General features: G+C 34.2%; 2 protein-coding genes and 2 long non-coding RNA genes across 7 annotated transcripts; 2 read left to right on the forward strand and 2 right to left on the reverse strand.

Moving 5' to 3' along the window:
* Positions 1 to 1717: 1717 nt before the first annotated feature.
* LOC135125399 (uncharacterized) lies at positions 1718 to 2662 on the reverse strand. Its single transcript, XR_010279877.1, has 2 exons — positions 2462 to 2662; positions 1718 to 2112 (listed from the first exon to the last, which is right to left on the reverse strand). It is a non-coding gene; the product is annotated as an uncharacterized LOC135125399 (long non-coding RNA).
* LOC135125396 (ecdysone 20-monooxygenase) lies at positions 2088 to 11605 on the forward strand. Of its 3 annotated transcripts, none has more exons than XM_064050967.1 (3): positions 2088 to 2206; positions 3679 to 4096; positions 10581 to 11605. In XM_064050967.1, the coding sequence occupies exons 2-3, from the start codon at positions 3679 to 3681 to the stop codon at positions 11603 to 11605; spliced, it is 1443 nt and encodes a 480-aa protein (XP_063907037.1). In that variant the 5' UTR covers positions 2088 to 2206. The 3 variants fall into 3 exon arrangements, with proteins under 3 accessions (XP_063907037.1, XP_063907036.1, XP_063907035.1); XM_064050966.1 differs by lacking the exon at positions 2088 to 2206 and adding an exon at positions 2209 to 2298; XM_064050965.1 differs by lacking the exon at positions 2088 to 2206 and adding an exon at positions 2979 to 3224.
* LOC135125395 (kanadaptin) lies at positions 10444 to 22077 on the reverse strand. The gene is made up of 6 exons (XM_064050964.1): positions 21904 to 22077; positions 21329 to 21852; positions 17104 to 17308; positions 16725 to 17045; positions 12488 to 12642; positions 10444 to 12436 (listed from the first exon to the last, which is right to left on the reverse strand). Exons 2-6 carry the CDS (start codon positions 21842 to 21844, stop codon positions 11732 to 11734), a joined length of 1902 nt encoding a protein of 633 aa, XP_063907034.1. The 5' UTR covers positions 21845 to 21852; positions 21904 to 22077; the 3' UTR covers positions 10444 to 11731.
* Positions 22077 to 22810, forward strand: LOC135125398 (uncharacterized). 2 transcript variants are annotated; one of them, XR_010279875.1, is made up of 2 exons: positions 22077 to 22207; positions 22256 to 22810. It is a non-coding gene; the product is annotated as an uncharacterized LOC135125398 (long non-coding RNA). The 2 variants fall into 2 exon arrangements; XR_010279876.1 differs by having other exon boundaries at positions 22269 to 22810.
* The last annotated feature ends 11 nt before the right edge of the window (positions 22811 to 22821 follow it).

Genomic DNA, 22821 nt, shown 5'->3' on the forward strand with positions numbered 1-22821 from the left:
AAATCTCAAGAAATCGGCAAATCGAAAAATCGAAAAATAGAGAAGTCGAAAAACGAAAAAATTCAAATCGGAGTATCAAAAAGTTGAAAAATCAAAAAACCTAAGGAATCGAAAAATTGAAAAATCAACAATCAACATCGAGAAATCGCAAAATCAAGCAATCAAAAAATTGAAAAATCGAAAAACTAAGGAATTGAAGAATTAAAAGATCGAAAAATCGAAAAATTGAAAAATCGGCAAGTTGAAAAGTCGAAAAATCGAAAAACTGAGGAATCGAACAGTTGAAAAATTTGAATTTTAAACATCGAAAAATCAAAACATGTAAAAATCGAAAAACTGAAAGTTTGAAAATTCGGCAAACCAAAAAGACGAAAAATTGAATAATCGAAATATTGACAAATCATAGAACTAACATCGAAAAACTGAGAAATCGATAGGTCGAGTAGATGAAAACTGTATAAATCGAAAAATCTAAGAAAAATTGAAAATTCGAGAAATCGAAAAGTCGGAAAACTAAAAAATCGGAAAATCGAAGAATTAAAAATAGAACACTCGAAAGATCGGAAAGTCGAAAAATCGAGTAATTGAAAAATCAAAAAATCGATAAACTGAGGAATTTGAAAATTCGAAAAATGAAAAACTGGAAAATCAAAATATCGAGAAATGAAAAACTCGGAATATCGAATGATCGAAAAGTTGAGGAATCAAATATGTATTGAAAAATCAACAATTTGAAACATGAAAACTCGAAGTATGAAAAATTGGAAAAAACTGAAAAATCGAAACATTGAAAAATCGAAAATAGAAAAATCGAAAAATCAAGAAATCGAAAATCCGAAAATTAAAAAAAAAACTGAGAAATCGGGAAATCGAAAAATCGACCAATCTAAAAATTGAAAAACCGGAAAACTAATGAATCGAAAAATTTAAAAATCCAGAAAAACCGAGATAACGAAAAATCTGGAAACTGAAAAATCAAGAAGTTGAAAAGTCGAAAATTCGAAAAACTGAGGACCCGAACAAATTAAAAATTTGAGTTTAAAACATCGAAAAGTCAAAAAATGGAAAAAAAAGTCGAAAATTCGAAGAAAAGTAAAAAAAAACGTTAAATCAAAAAACTAAAATATCGAAAAATGGTTAAATCGAGAAATGGAATAAAAAATCGAGAAATTGAAAAGTCCAGAAATCGAAAAATCGAAAAATTGAAGTCTGCAAATTGAAAAATCCGAAATTTGGAACGCCGAAAAATCGAAAAATTGAAAAACTGAAGAATGAAAAAATTGAAACATCCAAAAATCAAGAAATCGAAAAATCGAAAAATCTAGAAATCGAAAAATAAAAAATCGACAACTTGAAAAAACTAAAATTTGAAACATTAAATAAGATTAAAAAATTACAAAATATTTACCGACGCGTATCGCCAACCACGTTGGCATAATCAAGACAAAGCAAAACTAAATCGCGTAATTCGGGAAATCGAATAATCAAATAGTCAAGAAATCAAAAATCGGGAAATTGAAAAAGTATGAAGAAATCGATTTATTTTGTATTACGAAACTTAAAAAATCTTGGGGTCCTCTAGCGGCTGTAGCTGTAAAAATCAAATTAAAAAAAAATTGGGTAGTCCCCCGCCTCGGAAGCACGACAAACATCGAACGACTCGATCCCAACCATTGCAGAATTTTTGAGTATTTATTTTTGTAAATAAAACACAATCTTGTGATGATTATTCTTTATTAATAAAATCGATTAACGAATTACACTGGACCTGCGATTACGTGAATCTGTGTAATTGTGGTATTACAGGTTTCTGCGCCACCGTCAAGCTGGGTTACACGTTTCTTAAACAGAGGGCGCTGCTACTGAAAATCGAATGGGACGTTTCTGGTATTTTCTGGTAACTCCTCCAGCATCTGCACTCCTGTTAGACCATTCAAGTTCCGGGCTCGTCAAACTCCTATTTCTGACGATGATTTTTTGTATCATTTGAGTTTGTCGAAAGCAATTGTCATCTTGCACCAAAAACCGTCTCAGTTCAAATGCAAGTCAGTTTTAATTACTTTTTACCTTTGGTTCCGTCATTTTTCAGGATTAGGAAGTCCTCGAGAAATTCTAGAAATCGCAACACGTAACATATTTGTAGTAGGACTTTATCGGCATAAGTTGTGTTTATTTTCCATTGTTGTTGCAACAAGTTTAATGAAAGGTAAATAGTGTGGATAAAATTCGGGCATATATAAAAAAGCAAAAATCATGGAAAGTATTTAAATTTGTGTTGTCAGTGTTCGCAGCTTCGAGGTGAGTACCCACCACGAATGAAGTTATTATTTATTTTCTTAGTATTGTGATTCAGCTCGAATCCACAAGCGTTTTTTTGTTTGAAGGGTATTCACCATCTAAATATACCCAACAACCACCCCATTTACCTGGAATTCTACCTTGATGACCTTCACACTCCTACCTGCTCGTTTCAAGTCAAAGATACTTCCAAATTAACTCCGAATTGTTTGAGAAAACTCAACTCAAGCAATTTAGCTATAAAAAAAGTGCACCGAGTCAATAAACTGTAACTAGTTACTAGTTCTCCTTTTGAAATAGCTAATCGACTCGCTGCGCTCGTGCACACAGTTCAAAGAACTCGCTTTAAAAAAAGTTTCAGCACTACCGGAACCCTCTTCAGGCGAAACCCCACAAAAACGAAACCGATACTTGACCCACTGCAGCATCGCCGCCGAGTTCAAAGACCTTTATCATCTCCATAAATTTCATCCATCGCGCAACCCGACAACAACTTGTTATTCTTATTCTATTTATATTCGTGAATTTTTTCAAAAGTGATAACTTTCCTCGTCCACCGTTCCACTTTCACGTATTAATTGCACACATGCGAACGATCCAGGAGCACGACCTCGCCTCGGCCTTGACCTACGCAACACCCCCACCCCTACGGGCGCGTTTTTCAAATTCCTGTTATTAATATGACACGAGATGAGCGCTCAGACACACTTCCGTTAAGAAAGAGTCTGGAATGCCGAGAAGCGGCTGTTGAACTAGCATTTGAAGACCGTACACAAAAGAGGCAACACGCACTACTTGAGCCTAAAACGGAGAATAATCGGAGATTATTTGGGAATTGTGATAGTGCGGGTCAGAGTGCGTGGAATTCTTCGTGGCGTGGAGTTGGAAAGTGCTTTTTGGGAAAAGTGACGGCTTGGCGGTTTCAGGTGAGAGAAAGGGGAGAGAGTGCGAAAAGTTGCAGCTTTTTGCACGGCTGCGGTGAAATTATCGAGTTTTTCTAAGGCGTTTTTCGCAGCCTTCTACAAGTCGATTGGGACGGCGAGGTCGATCTGATTTTTTATGGCTGTGAGCATCCTGTGGTGTTGCTACTGGGCCTTGATTTTTTGTACGAACCTTGAACCATTGTCACATTTAATCCATATCAGGGTTACCTTAAAGTGGCTACATTTCTATCTCCGCTGCGTAAAAATATATACCTCGAATTTACAAAATTCATAAATAATCACATCAGTGTCACGTGACAAATCGGACTTGACTCCTCCAAAATCTCAAAATTCAAAGCCAACTTATCACACCATAAATCATCTTTTGTTGTTATACCGAACACAAGTTGAAGGACGATTAAAGTATAAGCACGTAAAACTACTTTTTTTTTTTCAGATGTTCGAAACCTTCCTCCATCTAGATCTCACGAGTCTCCTGATCATCCTCATCTTCTTCCTGTTCCTGGAGTACCGCCCGCCATGGTGGTACCGTGCCAACCCCGACTGCAAAAAAGGCATCCCCGGTCCCCTGGCTCTCCCCATAGTGGGTACCACTTGGATGCTGTTCCCGGGAATAAAGGCCGTCAGTCGCCTCCACGAGTACTACCAAGACATGTATAAGAAGTACGGCCCCATTATGAAGGAGGAGTACTGGTGCAACATCCCCATTATAAATCTTTTTGAGAAGAGGGATATCGTCAAGGTCCTGAAAAACGGCAGCAAGTACCCGTTGAGGCCGCCGGTGCAGGCAGTGGCGTACTATAGGAAAAGCAGGCCCGATAGGTACACCAGTACGGGGCTTGTTAACGAACAAGGTGATTTAGTTTAAGCTTCTAAGTTAGAGTGTATCACAAGGCTTGTCACAAATGTCAATCGTAACGTCACTTTTTCGTTTGATTGTGCGTCATAGGAGAGGGAAGTTCTGTCTAAGCTTGAATATTGGGGATCATGTTTTATTTTTTAAGAATATGAAAAAAAATTAACACCCTAATAGTTTTTTTAAGAGTGCCACAAAATCTCGAGGTCCCCTAGTATTTTTTTAATGCCTAATAACCTTATGAGCCCCATGTGGTTTTTTTAATGCCACAGAAGCTCGGAGGGCCCAAGTGTGATTTTTTTAAATTCCAAATAATCTCGAGGGTCCCAAGTAATTTTTTTAATTGCCAAGAATCTCGGGGACTCCAAGTGTAATTATTTACAAATACATATAAAAGAATTATGGCCCGTAGTGTGATATTTTTTAAATGGCACATAATTTCGGGGGACCCTAGTGTGATTTTTTTTAAATGCCAGAGTTTCAGGAGCCCGGAGTATCTTTTTTAAATGCCAAATAATCTCGAGGCTCCTAGTGTGATATTTTTTAAATGGCACAGAATCTCGGGGAACTCAAGTATGTTTTTTTTAAATGCCAAAGAATCTCGGGGTCCCAAATGTGATTTTTTTTAAATGCCAACGAATTTCGGGGGACCCTAGTGTGATTTTTTTTTAATGCGCAAGAATTTCGGGCTCACCAAGTGTAATTATTTTTAAATATAAATGAATCATGGAGGCCCCTAGTATAACAATTTTTAAATGGCACGGAATCCCGGGCAACTCAAGCGTGATTTTTTTTTAAATGCCAAAGAATTTCGGAGGCCCAAAGTGCATTTTTTTTAAATGGCAAAAAATCCTGAAGAGCCTTAGTGTGTTTTTTTTATGTCAAAAAATCTTGGGAGCTCCTAGTGTGACATTTTTTTATATGCCAAGAATCTCGGGGTCCCCAAGTGTGATTTTTTTAAATGTCCAGAAGTCTAGAGGGTGTATTTTTTTTATGCTAAAGGATTTCAAAACCTTCTATTGTGTTTTTTCAATGCCAAAGAATCTGTGGGACCCCAAGTGTGTTTTTTTTAATATCAAAGAATCTTGGAAGCTTCTAGTGTGACATATTTTAAATGGCAAAGAATCTCGGGGAATCCAATTGCAATTTTTTTTTTTATTGCCAGAGAATCTCGGAGTCCCAAGTGTGTTTTTTTTAAATGTCAAAGAATCTCAGGGCACCTAGTGTGACATTTTTAAAAGGTAAAGTATCTCGGGGAACCCAAGTGTGATTTTTTTAAAAGCTAAAGAATCGCAGGGTCCCAAATGTCCTTTTTTTGACAAGAAATCTCGGGGGCTCCTAGTGTGACATTTTTTAAATGGTAAATAATCTCGGGGGCCCCCAAGTGTGATTTTTTTTTAAATGTCAAAAAATCTCGGGGGCTTAGAATGCAAAATTATTTTAAATGAAAAAAGAATTTCGAGGGACCCAAGTGTGTTTTTTGAATGTCCAAGGAATCCAAGTGTGTTTTTTTTTAAATGCCAAAGAATCTAGGAGTTCCCAAGTGTGATTATTTTTTTAAATGTCAAAGAATCTCGGGGGCTTAGAGTGCAAAATTATTTTAAATGAAAAAAGAATTTCGGGGGAGCCAAGTGTGATTTTTTTAAATGTCAAAGAAGCTCGGAGGCTTTGAGTGCATTTTTTTTTTTATGAAAAAAGAATCTCAAAGGGCCCAGGTGTATTTTTTTTAAATGCTCAACAGTCTCCATAACCCAGAGTGTTTTTTTTTTAAATGCCAAAAAATCTCAAGGGCTTCTAGTGTGAGAATTTTAAATGGCAAAGAATCTCGGGGAACCCAAGTCTATTTTTTTTAAATTCCAAAGAATCTCGAGTTCCCCAAGTGTAATTTTCTTTTAAATGTCAAAGAATCTCGGAGAACCTAAGTGTGATTTTTTTAAATGTCAAAGAATCTCGGGGGTCTAGAGCGCAAAATTATTTTACTTAAGTGAAAAAAGAATCTCGGGGAGCCCAAGTGTGATTTTTTTAAAAGCTAAAGAATCTCAGGGTCTCTAAATGTCCTTTTTTTTAATGTCAAGAAATCTCGGGGGCCCCTAGTATGGCATTTTTTCAATGGTAAAGAATCTCTGGGGCTCCTAGTGTGATTTTGTTTAAATGTCAAAGAATCTCGGGGGACCCAAGTGTGTTTTTTAAATGCCCAAGTAACCCTAGTGTGATTTTTTTAAATGCCAAAGAATCTCGGAGTTCCCAAGTGTGATTATTTTTGTAAATGTCAAAGAATCTCGGGGGCCTCGAGTGCATTTTTTTATGAAAAAAGAATCTCGGAGGGCCCAGGTGTATTTTTTTTAAATGCTGAACAGTCTCCCTAACCCAGAGTGTAGTGTTTTTTTAAATGCCAAAAAATCTCAAGGGCTTCTTGTGTGGGAATTTTAAATGTCAAAGAATCTCGGAGAACCCAAGTGTAATTTTTTTAAATGCCAAAGAATCTCGGGGGCCTTAAGTGTAATTTCCTTCTAAATGTAAAAGAATCTCGGGGGCCCTAAGTGTAATTTCCTTCTAAATGTAAAAGAATCTCGGGGGCCCTTAGTGTAACATTTTTTAAATGGTAAAGAATCTCTGGGGCTCCTAGTGTGATTTTTTTTAAATGTCAAAGAATCTCGGGGGCCTCGAGTGCATTTTTTTATGAAAAAAAGAATCTCGGAGGGTCCAGGTGTATTTTTTTTTTTAAATGCTGAACAGTCTCCATAACCCAGAGTGTTTTTTTTAAATGCCAAAAAATCTCAAGGGCTTCTAGTGTCGAAGTTTTAAATGTCAAAGAATCTCGGAGAACCCAAGTGTAATTTTTTTAAATGCCAAAGAATCTCGGGGGCCCTAAGTGTAATTTGCTTCTAAATGTAAAATAATCTCGGGGGCCCCTAGTGTAACATTTTTTTAAATGGTAAAGAATCTCTGGGGCTCCTAGTGTGATTTTTTTTAAATGTCAAAGAATCTCGGGGGACCCAAGTGTGTTTTTTAAATGCCCAAGGAACCCTAATGTGATTTTTTTAAATGCCAAAGAATCTCGGAGTTCCCAATTGTGATTATTTTTGTAAATGTCAAAGAATCTCGGGGGCCTCGAGTGCATTTTTTTTTATGAAAAAAGAATCTCGGAGGGCCCAGGTGTATTTTTTTTTAAATGCTGAACAGTCTCCATAACCCAGAGTGTTTTTTTTAAATGCCAAAAAATCTCAAGGGCTTCTAGTGTGGGAATTTTAAATGTCAAAGAATCTCGGAGAACCCAAGTGTAATTTTTTTAAATGCCAAAGAATCTCGGGGGCCCTAAGTGTAATTTCCTTCTAAATGTAAAAGAATCTCGGGGGCCCCTAGTGTAACATTTTTTAAATGGTAAAGAATCTCTGGGGCTCCTAGTGTGATTTTTTTTAAATGTCAAAGAATCTCGGGGGACCCAAGTGTGTTTTTTAAATGCCTAAGGAACCCTAATGTGATTTTTTTAAATGCCAAAGAATCTCGGAGTTCGCAAGTGTGATTATTTTTGTAAATGTCAAAGAATCTCGGGGGCCTCGAGTGCATTTTTTTTTATGAAAAAAGAATCTCGGAGGGCCCAGGTGTATTTTTTTTTAAATGCTCAAGTCTCCATAACCCCGGGTGTTTTTTTTAAGTCAAAGAATCTCAAGGGCTTTGCAAGTGTGATTTTCTTTTAAATGTCAAAGAATCTCGGAGAACCCAAGTGTGATTTTTTTAATGCCAAAGAATCTCGGAGTTCCCAAGTGTGATTATTTTTAAAAAACAAAGAATCTCGGGGGCGTCGAGTGCATTTTTTTTTAATGAAACAAGAATCTCGTAGGACCCAAGTGTGTTTTTTTTTAAATGCCCAAGAGTCTCGATGATCCAGAGTGTTTTTTTTTAATGCCAAAGAATGTCAAGGGTTCTAGTGTGACATTTTTGAATGGGAAAGAATCTCGGGGGACCCAAGTGTGACTTTTTTAATTGCCAAAGTATCCCGGGGTCCCCAAGTGTGATTTTTTTTAAATGCCAACGAATTTCGGGGGACCCAAGTCTGTTTTTTAAATGCTCAATGAACCCTAGTGTGATTTTTTTAAATGCCAAAGAATCTCGGAGTTCCCAAGTGTTATTATTTTTTTAAATGTCAAAGAATCTCGGAGTTCCCAAGTGTTATTATTTTTTTAAATGTCAAAGAATCTCGGGGGCCTCGAGTGCATTTTTTTTTATGAAAAAGAATCTCGAAGGGCCCAAGTGTATTTATTTTAAATGCTCAACAGTCTCGATAACCCAGGGTGTTTTTTTTAAGTCAAAGAATCTCAAGGGCTTCTAGTGTGAGAATTTTAGATGACAAAGAATCTTGGGGAACCCAAGGGTGATTTTTTTAAATGCCAAAGAATCTCGAGCTCCCCAAGTGTGATTTTCTTTTAAATGTCAAATTATCTCGGAGGTCTAGAGCGCAAAATTATTTTACTTAAGTGAAAAAAGAATTTCGGGAGACCCAAGTGTGATTTTTTTAAATGCCAAAGAATCTCGGAGTTCCCAAGTGTGACTATTTTTTTAATGTCAAAGAATCTCGGGGGACCTGACTGCATTTTTTTTCAATGCCAAAGGATCTATTTGGACCCTAGTGTGATTTATTTAAATGCCAAAAAATCTCAGAAACTCCGAGTGTAGTTTTTTAAATGCCAAAGAATCTCGGGCGCCCCAATTGTATTTTTTTTTAATATCAAAAAATCTTGGGGGCTCCATTTGTTACATTTTTTTGAATGCCAAAAAAGCTCGGGGCTTCCTAGTGTGACAGTTTTTAAATGCCAAAGAATATCGGGAAACCTTAGAGTGATTTTTTTAGATGCCAAAGAATCTGGGAGTCCCCAAGTGTGATTATTTTTAAAAAACAAAGGATCTCGGGGGCCTCGAGTGTATTTTTTTTTTTAATGAAGCAAGAATCTCGCACGAGCCAAGTGTGTTTTTTTAATGCCAAATAATCTCAAGGGCTCCTAGTGTGACATTTTTAAATGGGAAAGAATCTCGGAGTTCCCAAAGTGTGATAATTTTTTTAAATGTCAAAGAATGTCGGGGGACCTGACTGCATTTTTTTTTAATACCAAAGGATCTAGTTGGATCCTAGTGTGATTTATTTAAATACCAAAAAATCTCAGAAACTACGAGTGTGGTTTTTTAAATGTCTCGGACGCCCCAATTGTATTTTTTTTTTAATATCAAAAAATCTTGGGGGCTCCATTTGTTACATTTTTTAAATGCCAAAGAATATCGGGAAACCTTAGAGTGATTTATTTAGATGCCAAAGAGTCTGGGAGTCCCCAAGTGTGATTATTTTTAAAAGAGGAAAAAATCTCGGGGGCCTCGAGTGTATTTTTTTTTAATGAAACAAGAATCTCGCAGGACCCAAGTGTGTGTTTTTTTTTTAATGCCAAACAATCTCAAGGGCTCCTAGTGTGACATTTTTTTATGGGAAAGAATCTCGGGGGACCCAAGTGTGATTTTTTTAATTGCCAAAGTATCTGGGAGTCCCCAAGTATGATTATCTTTTAAATGTCGAGGAATATCGGGGGCTCCTAGTGTAACATTTTTTAAATGGCAAAGAATGTCGGAGACCTAAGTGTGTTTTTTTAATACCAAAGAATCTCCGGGAACCCAAGTGTGATTTTTTTAAATGCCAAAGAATCTCAGAAGCCCCGAGTGTTTTCTTTTGTGCTAAAAATTCTCCGGGGCCCCAAATGCGACTTTATAAATGCCAAAGAATCTCGGGGAAATCTAGGATGTTTCCTTAAATGCCAAAGAATCTCGGGAGTCCAAGTGTGATTTATTTTAAATGCAAAAGAATCTCGGGGACCCCAAGTCTGATTTTTTTTTTTTATGACAAAAAAAGTCAGGAGCTCCTAGTGTGATTATTTTTAACTATAAAAGAATCATGGAGTGTGACGTTTTTTAAATGGCAGAGAATCTCTGGGAACTCAAGTATGATTTATTTTAAATGTCAAAGAATCTCGGGGGCCGGGAGTGTTTTTTTTAAATGCCCAAAAAATCTCGAGGGCTCCTAGTGTGACATTTTTTAAATCCCAAACAATCTCGGGGAACCGTGGTGTCATTTTTTTAAATGTTAAAAAATCTCGGGGGTCTCGAGTGCAACTTTTTTTAACTGAAAAACGAATCTCAGGGGATCCAAAAGCCCCTCTTTTTTAAGAATTTGAAAGACAAAAAATGCAGTGACAGATGTTCCAAAGGCAACTTAATACACGATGTTTACAATCACCCCGTATATACCACGCAAGGTGAATGATTCACCTTGAGAAAACCGACGTGTCTGGATTAGAAACACAGAAGTGTTGAGGTGATGTTTATTTTCTTGAGTCTCGTCAGACAGTGCATGTTTATGACAAAAACACAATTAAAACGTGGAAGTTTACTAAAACCCTCACATCGAATAATTATTTTTGTGCGTAAAACTACTGTTTTTTCAGGCGAAGCCTGGCACCACCTCCGCACCACCCTCACCCCCGTCTTCACCAGCCCCAAAACCATCTCCTCCTTCCTGCCGTCCGTGCGCGAGATCGCCGACGACTGGTGCAACCTGCTCAAGCAATCCCGCGACAGCTCCGGCCTGGTCTCCAACCTAGACGACATCGCCGACCGCCTAGGCCTCGAAATCACGTGCGCTTTGATCCTCGGCCGCCGAATGGGCTTCCTGCTGCCGGGCGGCGAATCCGACGTGGGTAGAAACCTGGCCGAGGCCGTGCGCCAGCACTTCATCGCCACCAGAGACACCCACTACGGGATCCCGTTCTGGAGGGTTTTACCGACCTCGTGCTACAACCGGCTGGTCAAGAGCGAAGAGGCCATCTACGACCTGGCGATGGAACTCATCAAGTCCGCGAATGACAGTACCAAAGACAGTGAGGTCTTTCAAGCCATCCTCAAGGCTGATCTCGACGAGAAAGAGAAGACTGCTGCTATTATAGATTTTATGTCGGCGGGGATTCACACCCTGAAGAATAGTTTGTTGTTTTTGTTGTATTTGGTGGGGAGGGATTCGGACTTGCAGAGGAGGATCATGGATGACCCGAGATACTCCAAGGCTTGCATGACTGAGTGTTTCCGGCTGTGCCCCACTGCCAACTGTCTAGCTCGGATTCTAGATGAAGAAATGGAGCTCGGGGGGTATCGGGTGCCGGCCGGGACTCCCGTCGTCTGTCATTTCGGCATCGCCTGCCGCGACGAACGAAATTTCAAAGACGCAGCCACTTTTAAGCCAGAACGGTGGCTGGGGGAAGAAACCAATCACAACGCTCCGTTTTTGTTGATTCCGTTCGGCGTCGGTCGCAGAGTGTGCCCTGGAAAACGACTCATCGAGCACATTTTGCCGGTACTGCTCCAGCACACCGTCAGTAGTTTTGAGTTTGTGGCTCAAAAGGAGCTCGAGATCCAGTACGAGTTTATTTTAGCCCCGAAAGGGAAAACGGCTATGGTTTTTAGAGATAGGGTTTGATAAGTACAAAGTACCAATGTACCTTTTTTCGTGGTAAGTGGCTGTGTTTGAGCGTCTGATTGTGTTCAACTTTTCACGTTTTATCAATAAAGTTTTTTAAATTTAATAAAAGGGTTTATTTTTGAGTTAGTATCCATATTTTTCGTTCAGGGCTGTTCTTCCGTCGCCCGTTTGACCAGTAGGGGGCACCCACATGTTGTAGTCTTCTTTACTGGCATCTTCCTCGTAGCCTTTTCTTTTCTCACTTTCAGCCCGCTCTTGCTTCTGTTGTATCCTCCTTTGATTCTTCCTTCGTCGCTTCGCGATGGCTTCAGTTTCGTCTTTCGTCTCGCGAGCTTCTTTTTCCTCTTGCGTTACCATTTTCGTCGGCAGTGTTTCTTTTTTAGTCTCTACTTCTTCCTCTTCTTCTTCTTCTTCTTCCTCGTCTTCGTTGTTTGCGTGCTGTTCTTCCACGCTTTGTTTATTGACAGACAATTGAACTTTAATTTTCTTGCGTTTGCCGAACACCGGTAATGCCTTATTTTCCACCTGGAGACTCTTAACACTGGTAGTTGCGTATTCAGCCACCAGAGGCGGTAAAGACGCAGGCCTTGCAATATTCACCAACTTAATAACATTGGCATGTTCTTGCTTAAGCTTCACCAGATCGGCTTTAAGTTTATTCACGGTTTGTTTGCTCGGTTTGGACTGCTTCAGCTCCATCATGAACGAATCCAGAGGATCGACTTCAGCAGAAGACGACGCATCCAAAGAAGCTAACTTTCGTTGCGAATCGGCAATCTCCGCTTCGAGTTTCCTGATCCCCGAACTTATACTCTTCTCTTTTTCCATCTGTAACAACGACGACGTCGTCAAAGAAATTTACTTTACAAAACTACGTACCAAACTCTCGTAAGTCTCCGCCTTTTGCGGCACTTTCGCACTCATCCTCTTCTCCCTCTTCTTTTCTACAGTTCCAGTCCGATCCAGAAACGTGTCGTCGTCGCTGTCATAAAAGTCGTTTTCTTCCCAATTCTTCGGCTTCCGCTTCTTCGACTCTGAAACCACCCATGTACAATCGCACGCAAATGTTTTGAGCCTATGGGCGGATCGTTTTTGCCTGCCCTCACCGAAGCAGAATTTGTAGGTAGGCTCAAACTACAACGAAATTTACATTTGGTAAGAAATATTTATGGCTCACACCAGTTCTCTCGAATTTGTCGGAGAAGATTTAGCAGGTAGTTGTTCCCATAAAATAATGGTCACTTTCGTTCGTGAGTAACGATGGTCCGGACAAGAATTATTTTGCTTTATAACATCTTTCGACCAATTGTTCCGTATAAAAAATTTCATCGCTTTTTCAAATAAAATACTCTTAAAAAAAAACGATATTGTCGTTGAGTGGCATGTAACTGGCATAATAATAAAAACGTGCCATTTTTGTTAACTGATATTTTTTTCATAAATGTCGCAAATTTATTAAATTTGTCTAATCATCCCCACCAATAATGTGATGACGTCAATTCAGATTTATACATAGGAAATGGGTTTTAAATTGTATACAGTAACATAGTCCTACACATGTAGTTTATGACTCCGTGTTGAGTTTTTATTATGTTTTGGAAAAAAAATCAAAATTATGAAACAATATTTTGCAATTTAATTTTGAATTTGCAAAATCGAATAATTTGAAATCTTGCCGATGTTTTCAAGTCATGATAGACATGATTTAATTAAAATATATTTGCTTATCCCCTCTAAAAAATTTATGACGTCACCTCAAAATTTTGCAGAATAAATCCTATCTTAAATGTATAAAATATGATGAGTTTTTATACTTGTGATTTATCACTGCATTAATATTTTTTAGATTTGGTTATATAGGGTGTCTCAAAAAAGTTAATGACTGAGTCAATTTATTTTATTGAAGAAATCAAGAATAGCAAAACTGAATACTTTGAAATATTGCAGATGTTTTGAAGTTTTTGTAAGCATGGTAACTTTTTTGATTAATCAAATATGCGCAAAATCAAAAATCAGAAAAACTGAAATTCACTAATGCAAAAAACAGAAAATCGAAACATACAAATCGTAAAAATCGAAAATCTAAAAATGGCTAATCAAACAATCGAAAATTCAATGAATCAAATACCTAGGTCGATCGAAAAGTGGAAATTCACAAACGAAAATTGAAAAACGGGAAAACCAAAAAATCGAAGAGTCAAAAATTTGTAGTATTGAAAATTAAAAAAATCAAAAACAAAAATAAAAAAAATCGGAAATTAAAATAATCAAAATATATAAAGTAGAAAAAAATTGCAAAGCCTAAAAACTGAAACGAACAGAAAATCTAAAAAGCAAAAAATTGGAAAAACAAAAATTCGAAAAATCTAAAATCGAAAAAGTGGAAAATCGAAAATCTGAATAAAGAAACTTGGAAATTCTGAAAATTGGAAAATCGAAAACCAAAAAATCGGGAAGTAACAAAATTGAAGTCCAACAGTTGAGAATAGAAAAACTGAAAAACCGAAAATTCTAAAAATCGACAATGGACAAATTGAAAATCGCAAAATGTTGAACAATTGAACATAGAAAAATCGATGGATTGAAAAATCGAAAATTCGACTACTCAAATTTTCTAAAAATCGAAAAATCATAAAACTGAAAAATCCAAAATTCTAATGATCGAAAGTCTGAAAACTGAAAATCGAAAATTCTGAAAAGCGGAAAATAGAATATCGAAAAATTTAAAAGAAAGAAAATTGAAGTCTAAAAACCGAAGAATGGAAAAATTAAAAATCAAAAATTCGAAAAATCAAAACCGAAGAATTCAAAGATTTAAAAAGAAAATCGAAAAATCAAAAATCTGAAAATTGAAACTCGAAAATATGAAAAATCGAAAAGTAAAAAAATTGAAGTCTAAAAGCTGAAAAATGGAAAACTGAACAATCGAAAATTCATTGAATCTAATGCGTAGGTCGATCGAAAAACTGGAAATTCACAAATCTGAAAAATCGAAAATTTGCAAGATTGAAAAACCGAGAATTGAAAAATCAAAAAACCGAAAAATGGAAAAATCAAAAATCGAAAAATAGGAAAACCGAAAATTCGAAAATTCATAATATTGAAAACTCTAAAAGTCGACAATTCAAAAATCAAAAAATTGGAAAGTAAAATAATCGAAAAATCGAAGAGTAAACAAATTGCAAAGCCTAAAAACTGACGAACAGAAAAATCGAAAAATCGTAAAATCAAAAACTGGAAAATCGAAAACTGGAAATTGAAAAATCGAAGATTGGAAAATCGAAAAATCGAAAATCGGAATATCGAGAATCGACAAATTAAAAAATTAAAAAATCGGAAATCGAAAAATGAAAAAAAAACGAAAATTCAAAAATCGAATAATCCGAAACTAAAATAATAGAAAAGTGGAAAAGTAAAAATTGCAAAGTCTCAAAACTGAGGAACAGAAAAATCGAAAAATATCTAAAAATGGAAAATCGAAAAATCGAAAATCGGAAAATGGAAAAACCGAAAAATCGAAAATCGAAAACTCGAAAAATCGAAAATTCGATTAAACAAATACTCGAAAAAACGAAAAGTAAAAAAATTGCAAGGCCTAAAAATTGAAAAATCAAAAAAATCGGAAAAATGAAAATCGAAAAAACGACGATCGAAAAAAAATAAAAAAATTGAAAAGTGGAAAATCGGAAAAACGGACACAAATCCACAAATCTGAAAAATCGAAAATCAAAATACGAAAAATTAAAAAACCGAAAAATTGAAAAATCCCAAATCGAAAAATGGAAAAACCGAAAATTCAAAAATCAAACTATCGGAAAGTAAAATAATCGAAAAATGGAAAAATAAAACAAATTGCAGAACCATGAAAACTGAAACAAACAGAAAAATCGAAAAACCACAAAAGCGGAAAAACGAAAATCGAAAAATCGTAAAATCAGAAAATGGAAAATCGAATAATCGAAAGTTGAAAAATCGATGGTCGAGAAATAAAACAACCGAAATATCCAAAAATTTAATGATTAATGGAAAATCGAAAAATCGAGAATAGAAGAATTAAAAACGTAAAATCGAGAATTGAAAAATCAAAAAAATCGGAAAGTAAAATATAATCGAAAAATGCAAAAAAATTGCAAAATCTAAAAACTGACGAACAGAAAAATCCAGAAATCTAAAAATGGAAAGACAAAAAATCGAAAATTGAAAGAATGGCAAATCAAAAAATCGAAACATCGAAAAATCAAAAAACGAAAAATTAAAAAATCGAAAAACGAAAAATCTAAAAACTCGAAAATTCTAAATACCGCAAATTTGAACAATCAGAAAATTGGAAAGTAATAAAATCGAAAAGTTGATAGAAAAATTGAAACTGAAAAATCTAATTCGATGAAATGGTTGGTCGAAAAAACGAAAAATCGAAAATCGAAGTGATCTTTTTTTGAGACAGCCTGTATAAGTAAATCTAAAAAATATTACTGCAATGATAAATCACAGGTATAGACTCATCATATCAAATTTTACGATGACGTCACGCATTTTTTGGCGAAGATAAGCAAATATATTTTGATCGTGGCTTTGAAAGTATTCTTCGACTTTCGTTCCATTTCAAAATTTACTCTTTGTATATTTCAGTGGTCACAACGAGTTCACTAACTACGCTGAAGTACCTAAAATTAGTGTGATTTTGAGCATATTCTCGATGTTATTAGAGCAGGACAGGTTTTTTTTTTCTAACTAATTGACAAGATTTCAAAGTATTCAGTTTTGCAATTCTTGATTTCTTCAATAAAATAAATTGACTCAGTCATTATTTTTTTTGAGTCACCCTGTATGTATAAACAAATCCGAAAAATATTAATGGAATGGTAAATCACAAGTATAGACTCATCATATTCTGAACATTTTAGATAGGGTATTTATAAAATTAAAACTAATTCAGAATAAGAATTTGGTCAACACGTAAATTTCGTTGTAGTTTGAGCCTACCTACAAATTCCGCCCTTGGACGATTTGGACCGCCTCCTTCGGTGACGATCGGCAAAAATGATCCGCCCATAGGCTCAAAACATTTGCGTGCGATTGTACCACGAAAACCACCCCAATACCCACCCCCACTCACCATGAGTGGCTTGCCGCAGCAATCCGTGCCTATCCAGAATTCGGCACGCCTCCAACGCACACTGAATCACCGCCTCTTTCTTCTTCCCCTTGTGAAACACCTCCGCGAAGATCGGTCGCCCCACTTCGTCGTCCACCGGAAGCTCCACCTTACAAACGAACTGACCAATCCCCTGCTCCGTGCAGTCGTACTCGAGCTCCAACCCCTCCCTCTCGAAGAAACCGCGCAACGCCTTCTTCGGGTTCTCGAGGTAGAGGTCTTCGTTGTTGGTTTGGGCGAAGGGGTTTTCGGTCAAGTCGGTCTCCTCGTCGGCGTCTTCGCCTGAAGATTGGTTTAATTTTGATTGAATTTGGCGCGCGATTTGAATTCTAGCGCTTACCCAATCCCCAGTCGATTCCTCTGTCTTCGTCTCTTTTTCGTCGTTCTTCTTCTTTTGCTTTGTCGAGTTGGCGCTGCAGCAGTTCTTGCTCTCGTTTTTGTTTTAGTTCGGTGACTGTTAGTGGGGATTCTTCTTCGGTGTCTTCGTCGGGGCCGGTGAGAATGTAGGTGCGGGTGCTGCAGCCGAGTTTTAGCATGTGGCCAACCTTAAAAAAATATTTTTTTTGGTTTTATAATTTTTTGTTTTTGAATTTTTTTTCTTGTTTTTTCAATTTTTTCGATTTCCAATTTTATCAGTTTTTTTATTTTTTTTTTTGTTTCTTCAAATTTACATGCAACTCGTTTAATTTTTCACTTTTAAATGTTTCAGTTCTTCGATTTTTCAACTTTTCATTTTTCGTTTCGGTTTTTTATTTTCTGTTTATATATTTTTCGGATTTTCAATGCCCTGATTGGTTTTATACTTTTTCTTTTTTGCAATGTCGCTATGCAATTTTTCTAGTTCTCATTTTAAATATGTAATAAAGATAAATTTTAAAATTTTTGATTTTTTCAATTGTACGATTTTTGAATTTTTTCATTTTTCAATTATTGGGTTTAAACAAATTTTTATTTATTCGATGTTTCAATTTTTCAGTTCTTCAATTTTTCATTTCTTCAAATTTTCGAAATGCAATTTTTGGTTTGTTTTTTTTATTTTCATTTTTAAATCTTTCAGTTTTCGATTTTTCAATTTTTCAGTTCTTCAATTTTTCATTTCTTCAAAGTTTCGATTTCGTTTTTTATTTTCATTTTTACAAATTTCCGATTTTTCAACATTCCGATTTTATAATTTTTTTATTTTTCACGTTCGATTTCCCGTTTATTTAATTTTTCGATTTACAATTTTTCATTTATTTTTTATTTCTTCAATTTTACGACATGCAACTCTTCGATTTTTCATTTTTAAATTTTTCTGTTTTTCGATTTTCCAACTTTTGGGTGTTCCAATTTTTAAATTTTGCAATTTTTCGATTTTTCAATTTTTATCTCAATTTTTCGTTTCGGTTTGTTATTTTCTTTATTTTTAAACTTTTTAGTTTTTCAATGCTCTCATTGATTTTATAATTTTTCTTTTTTTCAATAATGTAAATTTTTCAGTTCTTCAATTTTCATTTCTTCAAATTTTCGAATTGCAATTTTTCGATCCGTTTTTTATTTTTTTCATCTTTACAATTTTCCGATTTTTCAACGTTCCAATTTTATAACTTTTCGAATCAAAAAAATGGAAAATTTGCAAAATTGAAAAATCAAAAATGAAAAAGCGAAAAACTATAAATGAAAACTTTGGAAAATCTAAAAACTGGAAATCGAGAAGTTCGAAAAAAAATCAAGAAATGAAAAATTGAAAAATCGAAAGATTGAAATTGAGAAACTTAAAAATCGAATAAGTGCAATCGAAAATTAGAGTAATAGGAAAATCGGATAATTGAAAATCGGATAATTGAAAATCCAAAAATTTAAAAATTTAAAAATTAGAAAATGAGGAATTGAAAATTTGAAAAATTGAATAAACAAAAAATGATAAATTCGAAAGAAACATTGAAAGAACAACGGAAATGAAAAAACCAAAAATTGTGATATAAAACCGAGGAAATGAAAATTAAAAAATCGGAAAAATACAAAACAAATAAAAATCAAAAACTTGAAAAACTGAGAAAACAAAAAATTGAAAAATCTAAAAATTAAAAATTTAATGTCGAAAAATTGCAAATGAAAATTGAAGTAACAAAAAATTGAAAAATTTGGAAGTTGAAAAAACGAGAAATTATGAAACCGAAACTTTGAAAAATGAAAAAATTGAAATAATAAAAAATTGTGATACCAAAAAGATTATTTTTGTCCAACAGAAATCCGGACAGACGGTAGATAGACAGACAGAAACGGGAGACCTATTTTTTCGTACTCTATAATAGATCATTTTTTATTTTTATTTATTTATTTAAATGAAAATTACTGAGTGGGGGATATACATATCCTTTAAGCACTCATTTGATTTTATAACCTTTTTTTTTCAATGATGTGAATTTTTTCAATTTTTTTAATTTTTCAATTTGTAATGTTTTGATTTTCAATTTTTCGTTTTTTCAATGTTTGCTTTGCAATTTTTCTAATTTTCATTATAAATAAATATGTAATAACGATAATTTTTAAAATTTTTCACTTTTTCCATTTTACGATTTTTTAATTTGTCAGTTCAATTTTTCATTTCTTCAAATTTTCGAATTGCAATTTTTGGTTTCGTTTTTTTATTTCCACTTTTACAATTTTTCCATTTTTCAACGTTCCGATTTTATAATTTTTTGATTTTTTAAGTTCAGTTTTTCATTTCTTTAATTATTCGATTTGCAATTTTTCAGTTTTTTTATTTTTTCAATTTTACGACATCCAATTCCTCGATTTTTCATTTTTAAATTTTTCAGTTTCTACATTTTTCAACTTTTGAATTTTTCAATTTTTTGATTTTGCAATTTTTCGATTTTTGAATTTTTTATTGCTTCAGTGTTTCGTTTTGCAAATTTTCATTTCGTATTTTTATTTTCTTTATTTTTAAATTTTTCGGTTTTCAAATTGATTTTATAATTTTTTTTTTTTCTTTCAATGTAAAATATTTCAATTTTTAGATTTTTCAATTTGCAATGTTTTGGTTTTCAATTTTTCGTTTTTTCAATGTCTGCTTTGTAATTTTTCTAGTTTTCATTTTAAATTTTATAATTTTTGATTTTTCATGTTCATTTTTTTTTCTTGAATTTTTTTGATTTTTCCATTTTTTTGTTTTGTTTTTTTTTTCATTCTTAAATTTTCCAGTTTTTCGATTTTCCAACATCTGGATGTTTCAATTTTTAAATCTTGCAATTTTTCGTTTTGGTTTTTAATTTTCTTTATTTTTAAATTTTTCTATTTTTCTTTCAATGTTACAGTTTCTCAACTTTACAGCTTTGACGATTCTATAATTTTTCGATTTCACAATTTTTGGGTTTTCCAATTTTTAGATTCGATTCCTTTTTTTTCTTGTTTCCAATTTTTTGATTCATAAATTTTTTTCGATTTTTAAGTTTGTCGATTCATTTTTCAATGTTTCAATTTTTCATTCTTCAGTTCTTCGATTTACAATTTTTTGATTTTCCAATTCTTCGAATTCTCAGTTTTTCGTTTTTTCAATTTTTCGATTTCTAGTTTTTCAATTTTTAATTTTTCTTTTTCTCAATGTAAAATTTTTCAATTTTTGAATTTTTCAATTTGGAATGTTTTGGTTTTCAATTTTTCGTTTTTTTTAGTTTTCATTTTAAATCTGTAATAATAATTTAAAAAAATCACTTTTTCAATTTTCCAGTTCTTCAATTTTTCATTTGTTCAAATTTTCGAATTGCAATTTTTCGTTTCGTTTTTTTTTCCTTCATTTTTACAATTTTTCAATTTTATAATTTTTTATTTTTCAATTTCAGTTTTTCGATTCGCAATTTTTCAGTTTTCCATTTGTCTTTTGTTCCTTGATTTTTACAAATTTCGGAATTTTCAATTTTTGGGTTTTCCAATTTCTCGATTCGATTCGTTTTTTCTTGTTTCCAATTTTTTTTATTCATTAATTTTTGTTTGTCGATTTTTAGTTTTTTAATGTTTCAATTTTTGTTTTCTAAAATTGTAAAACTGAACAATCAAAAATTAAAAAACGAAAAATTATAAAAGAAAACTTTGGGAAATCTAAAAACTGGAAATCGAAAACTTGATGAAACAAAAATTTGCAAAATTAAAAAACGAAATATACATTATATATTGTACAATCGAAAAAAAAAACGAAATATACATTGTAAAATCGAAAAACTGAAAATTAAGTAATAGGAAATAACTGGAAATCCAAAAATTTGCAAATTGAAAATTTTAAAAACTGGAAAAATCAAAGACTGAAAATTTGAAAAATTGAATAAACCAAAAATTGAAAAAATTTAAAATCGAGAAGTTGAAAAAATGAAAAATTCAGAAACCAAAACTACAAAAAATGGAAACATTAAAAAACTAAAGAAAATGAAAAACTGTGATAGCAAGAATTCCAAACAGACAGACAAACGGAAACCGAGGACCTATTTCACGTACTCTTGGGGTCATGAAACGTCGACAAAACATAAAAGTAGCCAATCGTCCAATGGACACTTACACTCAATAAGAAAAAATATTAAAATAGGACGTACGTTCATTCTGACGTAACTCCTGGGTTTAATCCGCCTCTTGTTCAAAAACGTACCATGTGTGCTCTCTAAATCATAAATGTAGAAACCTGTTTTATCAGCAGTTTCGGCTTTCCGGTATTGTAACACCGCATGGTACCTTGATATCGTTGGGTGTTGCATACAAACATCGCAATTGGTTAAACGTCCGAACACCCAAAATGCTTTTTCCATTACATTTATAGTCTCTATAATGGCGCCACTTTTTAAAACTTCTAAATTATATTCGTGAGACGCCTGTGGTAATGCGGACCACGGGGGCTCTTCATAGGGCAACGATCTGTTTTCTGGTGGCTTTGGGGTGTCTGGTTCCACTATGGTGATATCAGGGGGGGCTTCCACGGGCTCAGGAATCGTCAAAGGGGGCGCCGGAGTTTTCAGTTTCTTGGGCAACTTTCCGATTTTACCCACTAGCATTGGTTTTTTGAACGGCGACTCCTTCTTTTCGTCTTTTGGGGCTTCCGTGTCTTCTGCGTCCATTGCGTCTTCTAAAAAATGGGGTTATTTAAAAAAAGTCACAAAGAGCGAGTTGTGCTTACAAGTTGTTACGATTGATGTGGAAATGTGTTTTTGTGCTTTTTTACACCCGTTTGCTTGCAAGAAACGTAAATAAATAGGTATAACCTCACTTTATAATTTTATTTCTTCTGGGGAGTTAAAATGAGTCATGTTGGTGTCCCCGCTGATGTTTGTTTCTGATTGGTCCGTGCATCCTATCAACATAACCTTACTTTTTTGTTGTAAATTGTGTTAATATTTTTCAAAAATGGAATGAAAAAAGGTTGCCCCAGGTTTTAAATTAGTGAAAAAGTGACTTTTTTGGTGTGTTCGGACGAAATCGAGGTTTTATTAACTCAAAAACAATTAGTGGTTTTAAGGAACTCATTTAAGTTTGTTGTTTTAGGGGGCCCTAGGGTTGCTCGAGTATTGAAGGTATGGTACGTAATAACGCAAACAAATTAATTTTGGCAGCTGTGCTTTAAATTCAGATAAGACAACTGGTTATTGGTGAGGGTAATGTTGGTTTCGTTTTTTGGTGTATTATTGGTTGCCTACACGATGCTAATTTTAGTTGTAATTTTTTCCCGTTTTTAAATATTTGTCTCGAGTTCAACGAATCTTGGATTTTAGCACTTTCAGAATATTAATTTGTGCGTTATTAATAAATATTTCGAAAAAATACTCATCCATTTACGAATTATTTCTGTTCGTTTTGCATATTTGTGGAAAGATTTGTACTTATTTATGGTCAGAATTATTGTATATTAGATAATTGAAACCTTGAATAATAAGTAAATGTTTTTTCTAGCACGTGATGGCCACTCATGATGCTCACCGGAACGTTTTTTATTGGACTTAAGTTCCACAAATAAAATGTAAAAGTGTTTAAATTAATCACTGCGAAGTCAAAGTATTTTTTTCTAATAAAAGATCTTGATTTTAAAAGACTCCTCCAT

The sequence above is a fragment of the Zophobas morio genome, unplaced genomic scaffold (assembly GCF_036711695.1).
Source record: "Zophobas morio isolate AGI-343-1 ecotype UQ-CSIRO unplaced genomic scaffold, CSIRO_AGI_Zmor_V1 ptg000008l, whole genome shotgun sequence".
Taxonomy (NCBI): Eukaryota; Metazoa; Arthropoda; class Insecta; order Coleoptera; family Tenebrionidae; genus Zophobas; species Zophobas morio.

What these genes read in the sequence shown, in the direction of transcription:
- LOC135125396 (XM_064050965.1), top strand. Translation starts at nt 2,979, where the DNA reads ATGACACGAGATGAGCGCTCAGACACACTTCCGTTAAGAAAGAGTCTG. An exon ending in TGACGGCTTGGCGGTTTCAG is followed by an intron (nt 3,225 to 3,678) that starts GTGAGAGAAAGG and finishes TTTTTTTTTCAG; the next exon opens with ATGTTCGAAACCTTCCTCCA. An exon ending in GGGGCTTGTTAACGAACAAG is followed by an intron (nt 4,097 to 10,580) that starts GTGATTTAGTTT and finishes CTGTTTTTTCAG; the next exon opens with GCGAAGCCTGGCACCACCTC.
- LOC135125395 (XM_064050964.1), bottom strand. Translation starts at nt 21,844, where the DNA reads ATGGACGCAGAAGACACGGAAGCCCCAAAAGACGAAAAGAAGGAGTCG. An exon ending in GCTGCGGCAAGCCACTCATG is followed by an intron (nt 12,643 to 16,724) that starts GTGAGTGGGGGT and finishes GGGTGGTTTCAG; the next exon opens with AGTCGAAGAAGCGGAAGCCG. An exon ending in CGGAGACTTACGAGAGTTTG is followed by an intron (nt 12,437 to 12,487) that starts GTACGTAGTTTT and finishes TCGTTGTTACAG; the next exon opens with ATGGAAAAAGAGAAGAGTAT.